The sequence below is a fragment of the Taudactylus pleione genome, unplaced genomic scaffold (genome assembly GCF_031769625.1).
Source record: "Taudactylus pleione unplaced genomic scaffold, aTauple2 ptg001014l, whole genome shotgun sequence".
In the NCBI taxonomy this organism is placed as follows: Eukaryota; Metazoa; Chordata; class Amphibia; order Anura; family Myobatrachidae; genus Taudactylus; species Taudactylus pleione.
In genome coordinates, this window is record NW_028285415.1 from 1,172,117 (window position 1) to 1,187,500 (window position 15,384).

The following is a 15,384-nucleotide window of genomic DNA, read 5'->3' on the forward strand; positions in this document are numbered from 1 at the left end:
AAAATGCAGTTGTACCCAATGTCCACTTAACCACAGACATGTGGACAAGTGGAACAGGGCAGACCAAGGACTATATGACTGTTACAGCCCACTGGGTACATGTATCGCCTTACGCAGCAACAACAGCAGCGTCACCAGTAGAAGCATCTCAGAAACGAAAGCTTGTTTCAAGGCAGGCAACGCTGTGTATCACCGGGTTCAGTAAGAGGCACACTGCCGACAACATCTTAGAGAAACTGAGGGAAATCATCGCCCAATGGCTTATCCCACTTAGACTCTCCTAGGGATTTGTGATATCTGACAATGCCACCAATATTGTGCGGGCATTACATCTGGGCAAATTCCAGCACGTTCCATGTTTTGCTCACACAATAAATTTGGTGGTGCAGAATTTTCTGACAAATGCCAAGGGCGTGCAGGAGATGCTTTGGGTGGCCCGAAAATTTTTGCCCACTTTCGCCATTCAGCGACTGCATGCCAAAGACTGAAGCACTAGCAAACATTCTTGAACCTGCCCTGCCATCACCTGAAGCAAGACCTTCTGACTCTGTGGAACTCAACACTCTATATGCTTCAGAGGATGGAGGAGCAGCAAAAGGCCATTCAAGCCTATACATCCACCTATGACATAGGCAAAGGAGGGGGTATGCACCTGACTCAAGTGCAGTGGAGAGTGATTTCCGTGTTATGCAACGTTCTCCAGCCCTCCAAACTTTCCACACATGAAGTCAATTCAGACACTGCCAGCTTGAGTCAGGTCATTCCCCTAATCAGACTATTGCAAAACCAGCTAGAGAACAGAAGAAGGAGCTGAAACGGAGCGATTCCACTAAGTATGTTGGGCTTGTATATCAAGCCCTTCATTCACTTCACCAGGATCCAAGGGTCATCAATCTCTTGAATTCAGATCACTATATGTTGGCTACCATATTTGATCCTAGGATTAAGTCATACCTTGTGTCTTTCTTTCCGATGGACATAAATCTGAAAAGATGCAAAGAGCTGGTGGTGAAAAAATTGTCAGCTCAAGCAGAACTTGACATGGCAGCATCTCCTCCATCAGTTTCTGCATCTGCCAGGAAAAAAATGGTGATGCAGATCAGTCAGCAAACCCTAATGACATCTGGTTGGGTCTGAAAGAACTGCCTACAATGAGTGACATGTCTACGGTGACTCTGTCTGTTACGGTCACCATTCAGAGAATGGTGGATGACTAATTTAGGTATAGCATACAAATAGGCAGGTCAGACAGTCTGTTTCACTACTGGCAGGAAAAGAGGCAATTTGGAGTCCCTTACACAAACTGGCTTTGCTGTACTTAAGTTGCCCACCCTCCAGTGTGTACTCTGAAAGAGTTTTCAGCGCAGCCGGGAACCTTGTCAGTGATCGGCGTAGGAGGTTACTTCCCCAAAATGTGGAAAAGATGATCATCAAAAATAATTACAAATTCCACTAGGAAGACCTTTACCAGCAATTAAGTCCAAAAAATACAGAAGCGTCTCTGACTCTGTAATGGTGGATTCCAGCGGGAACTAATTCATATTGTGTGAAGAAGCGGAAGATGCACACATTGATGGGGATGACAATGATGATGACAACATGTAAAGTATTGTAAAGCCAGTTTGTGTATCATTGCCACCAATATCCACTGCGCATTGGCAGCTTGTTTTGTGGGGGTCCAAACAAACCAATCATTTCAGCCACAAGTGGCAATCCCTGTAGCTGAAGTGATTGGTTTGTTAAACTGTGAATGTCCTTGTGGCCGGAGCCTGGCCAGACGTGGGTAAAATATTTGCTATGGCACTAAATGGGTTAACTCCCTTGCTGCTGCACCATATTTGAAATATACAGTTGCTAGGGACCCATTGTAAATATATAACTGTTATTGGGCGCTGAGTGTCAAATGTGTTTTTAAGTATGGTGGCCAGGTAATTAGGAGAGCCGCAGCAGTTCGAGCCGGCAGGGCTAGGAGAGGCACTTGTACTGCAGCCTGCTGGAGGACTGGGAGAGCAGCGCCCAGTATCACCAGCACTGAAAGAGTTAAAGCCCCAGTGTGGACACAGTATAAAAGCACAAACACTGCACATGGTTTATAATAAACTATATTAATATACACATATTTTGCGGTAGAGCACTGCATCTGCAATGCATTGGTGTATAAAGCAGAGTAGTATAGTCTATGACATGTCTGAATGTATTTGTATTTTATATGTGTTTAAATGCACTTCTTGAATATGCCTGTATAAGACATGACCAGCTTCTGTGACTGCAGGAAATTAGATGCTGATTGTCATTTCCTAGCAGGAGGTCTGATGAATAGAAAGATTTGTTGTGGTCAGTGCACTCCAGGTGAGACCTGGATGGAAGGGGATGCAATCGGAAAACCGGCTGACATTATACCAACAGCCGCCTTCCCGACTGCTTTATCCCGACATGGGCTAAATGACAGGCGTCTATATCTAGACGCCTGAAATTTTCCCGATGCCGGGAGACAGGCAGTCTTGGTCCCATTATCCCTAATAACCTCCCTGAGTACAAACTAGTAAATGTCTGTTTATAGTTTGTTCTAGCAGCACCTCCACAAGCAAGGCCACCTAATAAATAAATAAATAAATATATATATATATATATATATATAATGTATTTTAGGATCTGAAGAACTTGATCCTAGATTGCTCTTCTTTTTAAAGAATCAAAACATTAAATTAAATAGATTAAAAACTAATCATTCTTTCCGTCCTTTCCCTTTCTTCAGTCCATAAATGTATTTCAACTCCGTCAGGCCTGTGACCTACTTAAGGAAAATATTCTTGGTTTTTAAAATTCCTAGGGGTACTATAGTTTTAGTAAACTGCCATCCTGTCTACCACTGCAATGCCACTCTGCGCCATGTTCGAAGCTGAACTGCCACATATTAGTGCCGCCCACTACTGTGGCTTAGCTTAGTCAGCCAGCTAGCTGGATGCAACCTTTTGGCCCTAAACTAGATGGAACAAAATCAATATTGTGAGCTGTGAGGTGGTCAAAATTGACTGGAAATGACTGGACATAAATGTTATTGAGGTTAATAATACTGTAATAGGATAAAAAACAGGCTCACATTATGTGATTTTAGCTGTTTTTATGATATTTTTTGAAAAAATACAGATCCAAAACCAAAATCAAAACAGAAGGGTGGTTTTGGCAAAACCATACCCAGATTCAAAACACTAGGAGATACAGATACAAAACCAAAACACTGGGGTTGGTGCACATCTCTATAATAATAATAAAAAAAATAAAATAAATATATATATATATATATATATATATATATAAATATATGGCCGTGCGCGTGGAGCTGCATTCATGGAGGACGCTGCTGTTCGCTGAACGGATCCAGGTGAGTTCACTTTAGGTGTCAGTGTGCCAATTTTGGCAGGTAAATATACTGGTTATCGCATAGTAGACATTAAGTCCCTTGATGAAGGTAGACACGAAACGGCTGTCGGGGCTACTGAGGTTCTGAGCTATGCTCCCTGGCTTGATTCTTACTGCAATATGTGCCTAAGCTGATAAGTATTGCCTCATTATGCTGCATAGCTTGTTTTTGATTCCCTTGTGAGCATTTACGAACTTTGTCCTCTCCATGCACTGTTTCAAGCATTAAAAAGACTTTATGGTGATTGAATATAACGATGTGTGCTGGTTTGGTCCCTCATTAGCGTGCTATTTGGGACCCTTTTTGTTATATATATATATATATATATGTGTGTGTAGTAGGTTGCTGTCTGTGCAGTGTGGGATTCTGGATGTGCTCTATGGCGGTCATTGCGATAGTGTCTGTATTTTATGGTTGCCACTTATCTAAAGAAGGCAGCACTAGGTGTAGATGGTACTCGGAATGGCTGAGATGTTGGAGACATGTTACCTGCGTACGGGATCACAGACGCAGGATGTGACACACTCCCAAAACTGTTGAAACACGCCTGAATTTTTGTCTGACACTCCCCATAGCCATCCCAAAACGCTCCCTGCCTGCCAATCACAGTGTGATTAAAGACTGATAGCGTGCGCAAAAGCGATTCAGACTCGTGCGCGGAGGAAAAGAAAAAGCTCTATTTGTGAAGACATACAACGTCTGAATTAGACCCCATGACAGAGCAGTCAGGTATTACTTTAGTAACGGACTATAACAACTTTTTTCCAGCAACATGACTGTCCTGCACGGGAGCAAGGGCGGTGTTGTGTAACTTTGTCTAGGGCGCCTAGAGCGTCCTCAAGGCACACTAACAGTCCAGGTTTTAAGGATAGCCATAGTTGTGCACAGGTGACTTAATTAGTACCTTAGTTATTTTAATTTAACCATCTGTGCTGAAGCCTGGATATCACTAAAACCAGGACTGTTAGTGTGCCTTGAGGACCAAGGTTGGGAATCACTGGCCTAGAGACCTTGCTCCGGCCCTGATGGTCAAGCCTCCTGCTCAGCTCCAGCAGGTCCTAGAGATCAGTGCTGTCACAAGAGGGCTGCAGGTGGTGTCACCCGCTGAGGACAGGAGCCAGGTGCTGCATTGTAGTATTAAGTGCAGCACCCAGCTCCCGAGGAAGCCGGCACTGCAACACAGAGCAGTCAGAACCCCCCCCCAGTAATATTAAGAACAGGACCATGGAGGAATCTGGCAGTGAGGCCACTCCCCTGCTCAGAAGATCACGCCCCTTTTTGGGGCGCACACGGCTGCGCCGTGCTCATGATGTCCCTCCCCGCACCGGGTGACACCGCGGGGAGGGACACCACTGCTAGTTCAGTTACCTATTTTGCACTATGGATGGTGTAGGCAGCGCAGGAGGGCTTCTCATCCAATATATGAGAGGCGATAGACAAAAGGGGTCATAAACTAAAGGTCAATTTGCAGACACAGGGATTAAAGTTGCTGTTTCCTATAATTAGATTTACTGATTACTGCATCTGTTATTGGCATATCAATCTATAACTTACATCACAACATAACTGAGGGGCTAATTCAGCACTACTGTATGCAGATTCCTGACTATGTGCAGAATGGGTCCTGCTAACAGGCAGAGATATTTAAGGGGCGGGATCGGCTGGCGTTCCTGGGAACAGAGGACCTGATTCAGAGCCGGACGCTATTTGCGGACGCTCGTTCTGAAAAATGGGCTGGCTATTTAAATTGAGCGCTCGCTATTTGCGGTCTGTTGATGCCTCTATGTCTGAGTGAGCGAACGAGACATGCGCTCTCTATTTTGTAAAGACGCCCCCTGGCCGCTCGCATCATACGTCATCTCCGCTATTTATTAGATTAATCAAGTACATCGAAAAGTGTATGAAGTGCTCGCTATTCTTGTGGTAGCATTTTCCTACCGCAATCATGCGAGCAGTTCAGGCTAAAAGACACCCTACGGACGTGGTCAATGACGCTGCTTTGTTAATTATGCACACCCATAAAACGCCTGTTTTGACCGTTTGGCACGCCTGTGTTCGGATCTCCACTCCCCGTTTTCAAGCACCTTCCCCTGTTACCACCCACAAACGCCTCCTCCTGTCACTCAAATTAGCAGGCCCTCACTGTTTTGCGAGCACACGATTTCCGACCGCACTGACTGGTTGGCGCATGCGCAGTACAACCCATACGCATGCGCAGATGTGCGAACATCGCTCAGAGCGAACGAGCGGCTCTGAATCAGGCCCAGAGTGTGTCCGTCTTGTTTTCCAGGACTGGCCAGCGTAGATGTATGCAATCTGCTGGGCTCGCAAGCCAGCCAACCTGAGTAAGCTGAGGCTTACTCAACTGGCCCACCGCTGTCCACCATCGTGACCAATGACCAAGGATGGTCGCAATGGTGATTCCAGCACTGCAACCTCAATCGCAGTGTTGGGATCACAAATGTAGCAGGGGGTGTCATACAGGGGTGTCATACACCTCCTGCTGCATTTGCATGATTGCAAGGATCGCATTGCAAAGCTGCCTGCATGCACATGTCATATCTATAGCCTGCGTGTATACATCATATATCTATAGCCTGTGTGTATACATCACATATTTATAGCCTGCATGTATACATCATATATCTATAGCCTGTGTGTATACATCATATATCTATAGCCTGCATGCGTGCACAGGGCCGGATTAACAATGGGGCGGGTGGAGCTTCAGCTCCAGGCTGCCCATTAAAACAGGCCCATCATCACCTCACTGCTGTAGTGTACTGATACATAGGATAAAACAATTCCTGCTACAGCAGCAGCTTGCCGGTGGCCGTCTGAGGCTCCGCCCCCAAGCACAAGCCCCTCCCCCTCCCGCGGGTCGCGACCCCTCCCTCCCCCACAGTGATCATTGCTACCTGCTGCCAGATAATGAGAAGCAGGGAGTGCTGGCCCCCCTGTCTCCTGCATGTCGCTCCTCTCAGGTCTCCCACCGCATAAGCTCCACTACAGATGCTCCGCCCCCAGCTCTCCTCTCCTGCTCCCCCTGGCCGGGCATAGTGTGTGCTTGCACTGCACACAGAAGATGGCAATGTGGGTGAGACAGCGCTGCCATACACAGAGGTGGCCCAGCCCTTCTCTTCTGTCCCATCGCCCATTCCAACCTCTTCCCCCTCCCCATATATGTGCTTCTGCCCTCTCCTATGTTGCTGTGCTCCTTACCCCCTTCCCCATAAATGTGCCACTGCTGCTTCCCATATCTGTGCCTCATTCAGAGTACCATATTTTTGCCTTTGCCCCTCCTTATATGTGCTTTAACCCTTTTGCATCTTTTACTGCCCCTTCCCCATACCTGTGCGTTTGCCCCATCCCCATATTTTTGCTTCTGACCCCCCTCCTTTATATCTGTCCCTGTCCCCCCTTCATATCTGTTACTCTGTCCCCTCTCTATGTATACCCCTGTTCCCTTTTCCCATTTGTGCATCTGCCCCCTTTATCCATGTGTGCCTCTGCCCCCTCACCCAATAGCTGCTGGCTGCCGATCAGAAGAGACCAGATGGAACATAGAAGTGACCGCCAGGTAAGCACAATTTTCAATTGTTAAGGATTATTCTCCATTTAAAAGGAATGTTTTATTTCTTTTTAATTATTAAAAGTTTGAAAATATTTTTTTAGCCACGTGCCAGCCCCTCTGCCCCCGCAGCTCCACCCCCAATTTATCCCGATCACTGCAGGCCACAGCGGCCAAGCAGCCTAGCAACTCCCAGCAGCCACAGCTCCACTCTGCCCCCAATCACTGCTGGCCACAGTGATTGGGCAGTGTTTGTGGGATGTAGTCAGGAAGCAGACAGTCGAAATGCCGACCGCCAGCTTCCCGACAGTGAAAGCCTGGCATGGGACTAATGATAGGCGTCTAAATACCAACACCTATCATTAGCCCAGGGACGTATCTATAATGGGTGCAGGGTGTGCGGTGCACACGGGCCCCAGGGTCCAGAGAGGCCCTGCACCACACACCCTGCACCCATATTATCTAAAACTCACCCATCCATGGTCCCAAGTCGGGTGTCAGCACTGCCCAGGACACCGGAAAATGGCCACCGCAACCATTTTTCCGGCGTTCTGTGCATGCGCAGTAGACTCTGGGCACACTTTAGTGCCCAGAGTCTACTGACTCTGCGGTGGCAGGCTAGCCACATCGGGTCCCCTCCTCTCTTAAGACACCCCTGTATTAGCCCCACCGATGTACCGATTCATATATATGTATATACACACACACTGGGTATGTATATATGTATAATGTATACACGGTCATACTGTGGGTGTATGTGTATTGTGTCTATGTACAGCGTTTATCCCTGCCCACCATTCCGCCCTCTACACTGTCCTGCCGTGCCCCACCCACTTTGCCACAACTCCACCCCGCCAACCCCCATCCCAGCCCCTCTTGCTCCGTCCCACCTGGTCCACACTTCGTCTCTAATACAGTAAAGTTTTTTTTTTTTAAACTATAAAACTATCTTTTTTTTTTTTAAATATCACATTATACAATAATAGCCATTTAAACTTGGTTTTGTCTTTTTGTTAAAAAAAAATATTAAATCAGGTTTAAATACCTGTTATTTACATAATTTGATAATAAAAAAAAATCGACAATTTTGGGGATATTTTTGGAAAAATTTTAGCCAGTTTAGTGGTTACATACTTTATCTGTTTATTTTTTATGTGTGTGTGCGTGCACCAAAGCCCCACAGCACTGGTCACACCCCCATCATGCTGGTCATGCCTCCTGCAGAAGTACACAATAGGCCCTTTATAAATTTCAGCTCCAGGCCCGTTTGGACCTTAATCTGGTACTGTGCGTGCATCATATATATCTAGCCTGCGTGCATACACCATATATCTATAGCCTGTGTGTATACATCATATATCTATAGCCTGTGTATACATCATATATCTATAGCCTGCATGTATACATCATATATCTATAGCCTGCATGTATACATCATATATCTATAGCCTGCGTGTATACATCATATATCTGTAGCCTGCGTCTATACATCATATATCTATAGCCTGCGTCTATACATCATATATCTATAGCCTGCGTGTATACATCATATATCTATAGCCTGCGTCTATACATCATATATCTATAGCCTGCGTGTATACATCATATATCTATAGCCTGCGTGTATGCATCATATATCTATAGCCTGCGTGCATGCATCATATATCTATAGCCTGTGTGCAGCTTTGCAATACCCATCCTTTCTCTGTATAAATATTAAACAGCTGAGTCGTAGAAAGATTTATTCAGTAAATTGATCTTGGAGATGCTTCAGACTAGGAGTGAGCGGGTTCGGATTTCTGAAATCCGAACCCCCCCGATCCGAGGCCGATCCGAGTCAGGCTCGACTTTTCCCACCTGACTCGGATCTGAAATCGAGGCAAAACGTCATCATCCCGCCTTCCGGGTCTCGCGGGTTTTGGATCCTATATAAGGTACCCGCGTCGGCGACATTTTCTCACTCTGCTGTGGACAGTGAAGAGGGAGGGTGGGAGTTAGGGCTGGCTGGGCTGTGTAGTGTAGTGCAGAGTAGTGTTGTGCTGTGCTGCGCTGTGCTGTGCTGCTGTTGTCCATAGGGGCTGTGTCCACTACTTCAAAGTCCATAGGGGCTGGCTGTGTTGTGCTGTGCTGCTGTTGTTAATAGGGGCTGTGTCCACTACTTCAAAGTCCATAGGGGCTGGCTGGACTGTGTTGTGCAGTCAGTTCTCCATAGGGGCTGTGTCCACTCCAAAGTCCTGTGCAGTGTCCCAGTCCTAAAGGGGTGCTGTAGTGTTGTCCAGGGGGTGCTCTGTCCATCAGGGGTGCTCCCCCCAAGTGCTAAAAAAATAATATTTTTTCTGTGTTTGTGAATTGTGTGCGCAGTAGCCGCACGTGCATCAACAAAGTAGTGCCAAGTGTGCGCCTATGTCATAAGTAAAGGGCCGGCTGGCATGACCGTTAAAGGGTGCTGTAACTCCCAAAGTACACTCCAGTCCAAACCAAAAAAAAAAATATTTTCTGTGTTTGTGAATTGTGTGCGCAGTAGCCGCACGTGCATCAACAAAGGAGCAGCGCCAAGCGTGCGCCTGTCTCCCATAAGTAAAGAGCCGGCTGGCTCATTTCTTAAAGGGTGGTGTAACCCACAAAGTGCACTACTCTCCAGCAAAAATAAAAAAATATTTTCTGTGTTTGTGTGCGCTTTAGCCGCACGTATATATCAATATAACATAAATGGAGGACCAAACTTTCTCCGATAAAAATAAACTAGGGAAAGATCAAGAACCACTTCCTCCTAGTGCTGTTGCTGCTGCTGGGAGTTGTTCATCATCCCAGAGAGAAAGTAGGAACATCACTACTTTTACTAAACAATTGACCCTCCAACAGTCCCTAGCGATGAGGATGAAGTACGACAGCAGTCATCCTGAAGCAAAACGTATAACTGAGGCCTTGACTGCTATGTTGGTGTTAGACGTGCGTCCGGTATCCGCCATTAGTGCAGTGGGATTTAGACAATTGATGGAGGTAGTGTGTCCCGGTTCCAAATCCCGTCTAGATTCCACCTGCATCCTCAAAGCAGCAGCGACAAGCGTGCGTCTGTCTGTTAAAGGATGGTGTAACCCTCAAAGTGCGCTCCACAAACAATAAAAATATTCTTCTTCTTTTTTCTGTCTTTGTGAATTGTGTGGGCTGTAGCCGCACTTGCATCCTCAAAGCAGCAGCGACAAGCGTGCATCTGTCTGTTAAAGGATTACATCGGTGACAGCATCCAAGTAGGGATGTCAGACAGTCCGTACTTGTACTGGCAGGAAAAAGAGGCAATTTGGAGGCCCCTGTACAAACTGGCTCTGTTTTACCTGAGTTGCCCCCCTCCTCCAGTGTGTACTCCGAAAGAGTGTTTAGTGCAGCTGGGAACCTTGTCAGCGAAAGGTGTAGGAGGTTGCTTCCACAAAATGTGGAGAAGATGATGTTCATAAAAATGAATTATCAACTCTTCCAGGGAGACCAGCCTCTAGAACGTACAGAGGGACCTGTTGTGGTGGATTCCAGCGGGGACGAATTAATACTCTGTGAGGATGAGGATGTACACAACACTGAAGATGGTGAAGAATCAGTGGATGAGGAGGATGAGGACGACATCTTGCCTCGGTAGAGCCAGTTTGGGCAGGGACAGATTAATTGCCAGCTTGATTTGTGGGGGCCCAAACGAACCAGTCATTTCAACAACAGTCATGTGGCAGACCCTGGCGCTGAAATGATTGGTTTGTTAAAGTGTGCATGTCCTGTTTATACAAAAAAGGGTGGGTGGGAGGACCCAAGGACAATTCCATCTTGCACCTCTTTTTTTTTTCTTTGCTTTATGTACTGTTTGGGGCCTAGTTTTTCAAACTGCCATCCTGTCTGCCACTGCAGTGCCACTCCTAGATGGGACACGTGTTTGTGCCGCCCACTCGTGTCGCTTAGTATAGTCATCCAGCTACCTCGTTGCAACCTTTTGGCCTCAAAACAATATTGTGAAGTGTTCAGAATAGACTGGAAATAAGTGGAAATTAAGGTTATTGAGGTTAATAATAGCATAGGAGCAGAAAAAACCAAAAATTCTGTGATTTTAGCTGTTTTTATGCTTTTTTAAAATAAAATACAGATCCAAAACACAAAACCCAGAACCCAAAACACGGAAGGGTGGTTTTGGCAAAACCATTCCAGATCCAAAACACGAAGAAAGATCCAGATCCAAAACCAAAACACAAAACGCGAAAAGTGGCCGGTGCACACCCCTACTTCAAACACCAAGAGATCATTTTAAAATGACCAAAATGTAAAAAAAAATAAAAACACAAACAATTTGGGGACCCAAGTATTTCAATTGTATTTCCACAGTTCAACCCCTTTGAAACAGTTGTGAGACACCTAATTGATGGCGTTTTCCATTACTAGTCCAATGCTCTAGTTATAGAATAGTCAGACATTTAAACATCAAACTGGGTTCGTCAGATGTATTTCAAATTATCTTGATTTTTTTTAATTTCTCTTTTGTGTTTGTTTCCATGTCTCCCCAAAACATAACTAGTTATCACACATCAATAGAGTATTTAAATAAGTTAATTTATTTCTTAGCACTTTTATTATGCCTAATGTTGAAAGCTTAGCAATATTTAATTAATATACATGCAGAGTGATCTGTCACTATGATAAAAAAACATTTCAGAATCTGTATTGATGTGAAAAGGAGCCAGTTAGCGCTGCTGAGGACCCCAGGCACATGGCAACACCACAAATGCAGGATCACTCGGAATACACCTGACACATCCAGCATGGTGCCCCGATGCCTGACTGTTCTATAACTAACCCATTTGACTAGTAATGTAAACCTCCCAATATTATCTTTTCTCATTCACTTCAATGCATACATTAATTCTATGGGAATTCTACAAACTGGATGGGAATTCAAGTGAAATAAATTTAACACAAAGGGCCTGATTCAGAGCCGGACGCAATTAGCGCTCGCTCGTCCAGAAAATAGGGGTGGCTATTCAAATCAACCGTTCGCTCTTTGCGGTCTGTTCACGCCTCTATGTCTGAACGAGCGAACAAAACTTGCGGTCGTTTCTTGAAAAAATATCGTATCCTACGTCATGTCCGCTATTTTTAGATTAATCGAGTGAATCGACCAGGGTATGAACTGCTCGCTATTCTTGTGTTTTGGTTTTTGCTACCACAATTTTGCGAGCAGTTCTGGCTATAAAATAACCCAGTGACGTGAGGGATGACGCTGCTGTATTAATTATGCACACCCTTAAAACGCCCGTTTTGACCTTTAAGCACGCCTGCGTTCGGATCTCCACTCCCCGTTTTCAAGCACCTTCCCCTGTTATCACCCACAAACGCCTCATTCTGTCACTCAAATTAGCAGGCATTCGCTATTTTGCGAGCACACGATTTTCGGCCGCACTGACTGGTTCGCGCATCCGTATTACGATCCGTACGCATGCGCAGTTGGGCAAACATCGCTCGGAGTGAACGAGCGGCCGCTTACGAGCGGCTCTGAATCAGGCCCAAAGCTCTTTATCTGAACACAGTCTAACAAAGTGGTTATGTCAGCCTTATAACTGGCTGAATGTCTTATGTTCTTGGACCCTGGGAACATGTCCCTTTTATAACATTCTGTTTGACGTCCTGCAGGCTGACACAGTACTGAAGGATTACCTGATGTCCAAAAAATCAATTGAAACCAACATTCTGAAAAGTGATGAAGCTCTGACTGAGAACGAGAAAAAGTTGGAAGGTGACCAATGTCTTGTTCTTACATGTTCAGTATCTTTATACCTCACATTGGATTTAATTACATCATTCTTTTTTTGTCATACATTATTGTAGTAATTTCTATAAGTATCATGTTTATTTTCCAAGGAGATTTTCTTATGGAAATGTTTAAAACCTCTTAAATGGAACAAAGGAAAAGAACTGATAGCAGTCGCCATCTTTGGCGCCATCTGTGAATGTCATTATTAAGATAGAAGAGTGCTCTCCTATGGGCACTTCTAGGTCTGTGACCAGTAACCAGAGAGAGAGAGACAAGGAACATATGAAGAGAGCTCTTGATCATGTGATCAACAGAGCCGTAACTAGACTTTTTGGTGCCCTGTGCCAGAGAGAGCATTGGCGCCCACCCCCCCATTTTTAAATAGGGACATAATATAGTGCACCTGAAAAAGGGCCATGGCTTCATGGGGAAGGGCCAGGGAAGAGATAGGGGAGACCAGGAGATGCTGGGCATAAAAGGAGGAATCTACAAGTGAGAGTGATAATAAACAGGAAAATTGATAGACCCAACAGCGCCCCCTGCCCTGCGGTGCCCTGTGCCATGGCACTGGTCGCACTACCCTAGTTACGGCCCTGGTGATCAATCACAAAAGGGACTATTTAGGAGAAAATGTGAAAGTGGAGAGGCATTGACTCTTACCTTTCACTCTTTGTGAGCTCTGGGAATGTGCGAGGTGATTCAGGAGCAGGAGGTGCTGGTGAATTTTAACTCTATCCCCTACTTCTGAAATAGCATCCAGTCTCTGAAATTTGTTGTGGAAGCCAAGTGCATATGTCAGGAAAGTGAAAGTCCACAGCCTTGGAGTGCAGCATATCTATCTCACTGCTCCCTCTATATCTCTCTCAATGCCCTCTCCAGTCCATAATGTAGCTCACTCATTGCCCCCTCCAAAACGCTCACTGCCCTTTCCAATCCATATCTTACTCATCGACCCTCCACAGCTCTCACTGCTCCCACCAGTCCATAGCTTACTCAATACCCCCTCCACAGCTCTCACTGCTCCCTCCAGTCCACAGCTCACTCATCACCCCTCCACAGCTGTCACTGCTCCCTCCAGTCCACAGCTCACTCATCACCCCTCCACTGCTCTCACTGCTCCCTCCACTGCTCTCACTGCTCCCTCCAGTCCATAACTCACTCATCACCCCTCCACTGCTCTCACTGCTTCCTCCAGTCCATAGCTCACTAATTGCCTCCTCCAGTCCATCGCTAAATTGTTGTCGCCTCCACAGCTATCACTGCTCCCTCCAGTCCATAGCTAACTCATTACTCCTCCACAGCTCTTACTGCTCTTTCCATTCCATAGTTCACTCCTCACCCCCTCCACAGCTCTCACTGCTACTTCCAGTCAATAGCTCACTATTCACCCCTTCAAAGCTCTCACTGCTGTCTCCAGTCCATAGCTTACTTAACACCCCCTCCACAGCTATCACTGCTCCCTCCAGTCCATACTGTAGGTCACTCATTGCAACCTCCACAGCCATTGCCTCCTCTAGTCCATAGCTCACTTATTGTCCCCTCCATAGCTCTCACTGCTCCTTCCAGTCTATAGCTCAGTCATAACCCCTTCACAGCTCTCACTACCCCTTCCAGTTCATAGCTCACTCATCACCCCTCCACAGCTCTCACTGCTCTTTCCAGTCCATAGCTCACTCATTACTCATCCACAGCTCTTATTGCTTCCTCCATTCCATAGCTCACTCATCACCCCCTCCAAAGCTCTCAGAGCTCCATCCAGTCCATAGCTCACTCATTGCCACCTGCACAGATCTCACTGCCTCCTCTAGTCCATAGCTCACTTATTGTCTCCTCCACAGATCTCACTACACCCTCCAGTCAAAAGCTCACTCTTTACCTCTTGAAAGCTCTCATGCTCCCTCTAGTCCATAGCTTACTCATTGCCCCCTCCACAGCTATCACTGCTCCCTCCAGTCCATACTGTAGGTCACTCATTGCCTCATCCAGTCCATAACTCAATTATTGTGTCCTACACAGCTCACTGCTCCCTCCAGTCCATAGATCACTAATCGCTGCCTCCATAGCTCTCACTGCTCCCTCCAGTCAATAGCTCACTTTTCACCACTTCAAAGCTCTCACTGCTCCCTTTAGTCCATAGCTTACTCACTGCCCCCTCCACAGCTATCACTGCACCCTCCAGTCAATAGCTCACTTTTCACCCCTTCAAAGCTCTCACTGCTCCCTCTAGTCCAGTGTTGGCTAACCTTGACACTCCAGCTGTTATGGAACTACATAACCCAGCATGCACTGCTACAGTTTTGCTATTAGGGCATGCTAAAACTGTGGCAGGGCATGCTGGGATATATAGTTCCACAACAGCTGGAGTGTCAAGGTTAGCCAACACTGCTCTAGTCCATAGTTTACTCACTGCCTGCTTTCTAGAGCTCTCACTGCTCCCTCCAGTCAAAAGCTCACTCTTTACCTCTTGAAAGCTCTCACTGCTCCCTCTAGTCCATAGCTTACTCATTGCCCCCTCCACAGCTGTCACTACACCCTCCAGTCAAAAGCTCACACTTTACCTCTTGGAAGCTCTCACTGCTCCCTCCAGTCCATAGCTTACTCACCACCCCCTCC

The 15,384-nt window shown here is 46.1% G+C and overlaps 1 protein-coding gene across 1 annotated transcript in view; it reads left to right on the forward strand.

The window, feature by feature from the left end:
* Positions 1-15,384, forward strand: part of LOC148454302 (guanylate-binding protein 1-like) — a 113,312-nt gene that overhangs the window by 52,381 nt on the left and 45,547 nt on the right. The window contains exon 10 of the mRNA XM_088461089.1: positions 12,651-12,753. Coding sequence (XP_088317215.1) covers positions 12,651-12,753 — 103 coding nt within the window. The remainder of the gene's footprint in view (positions 1-12,650; positions 12,754-15,384) is intronic.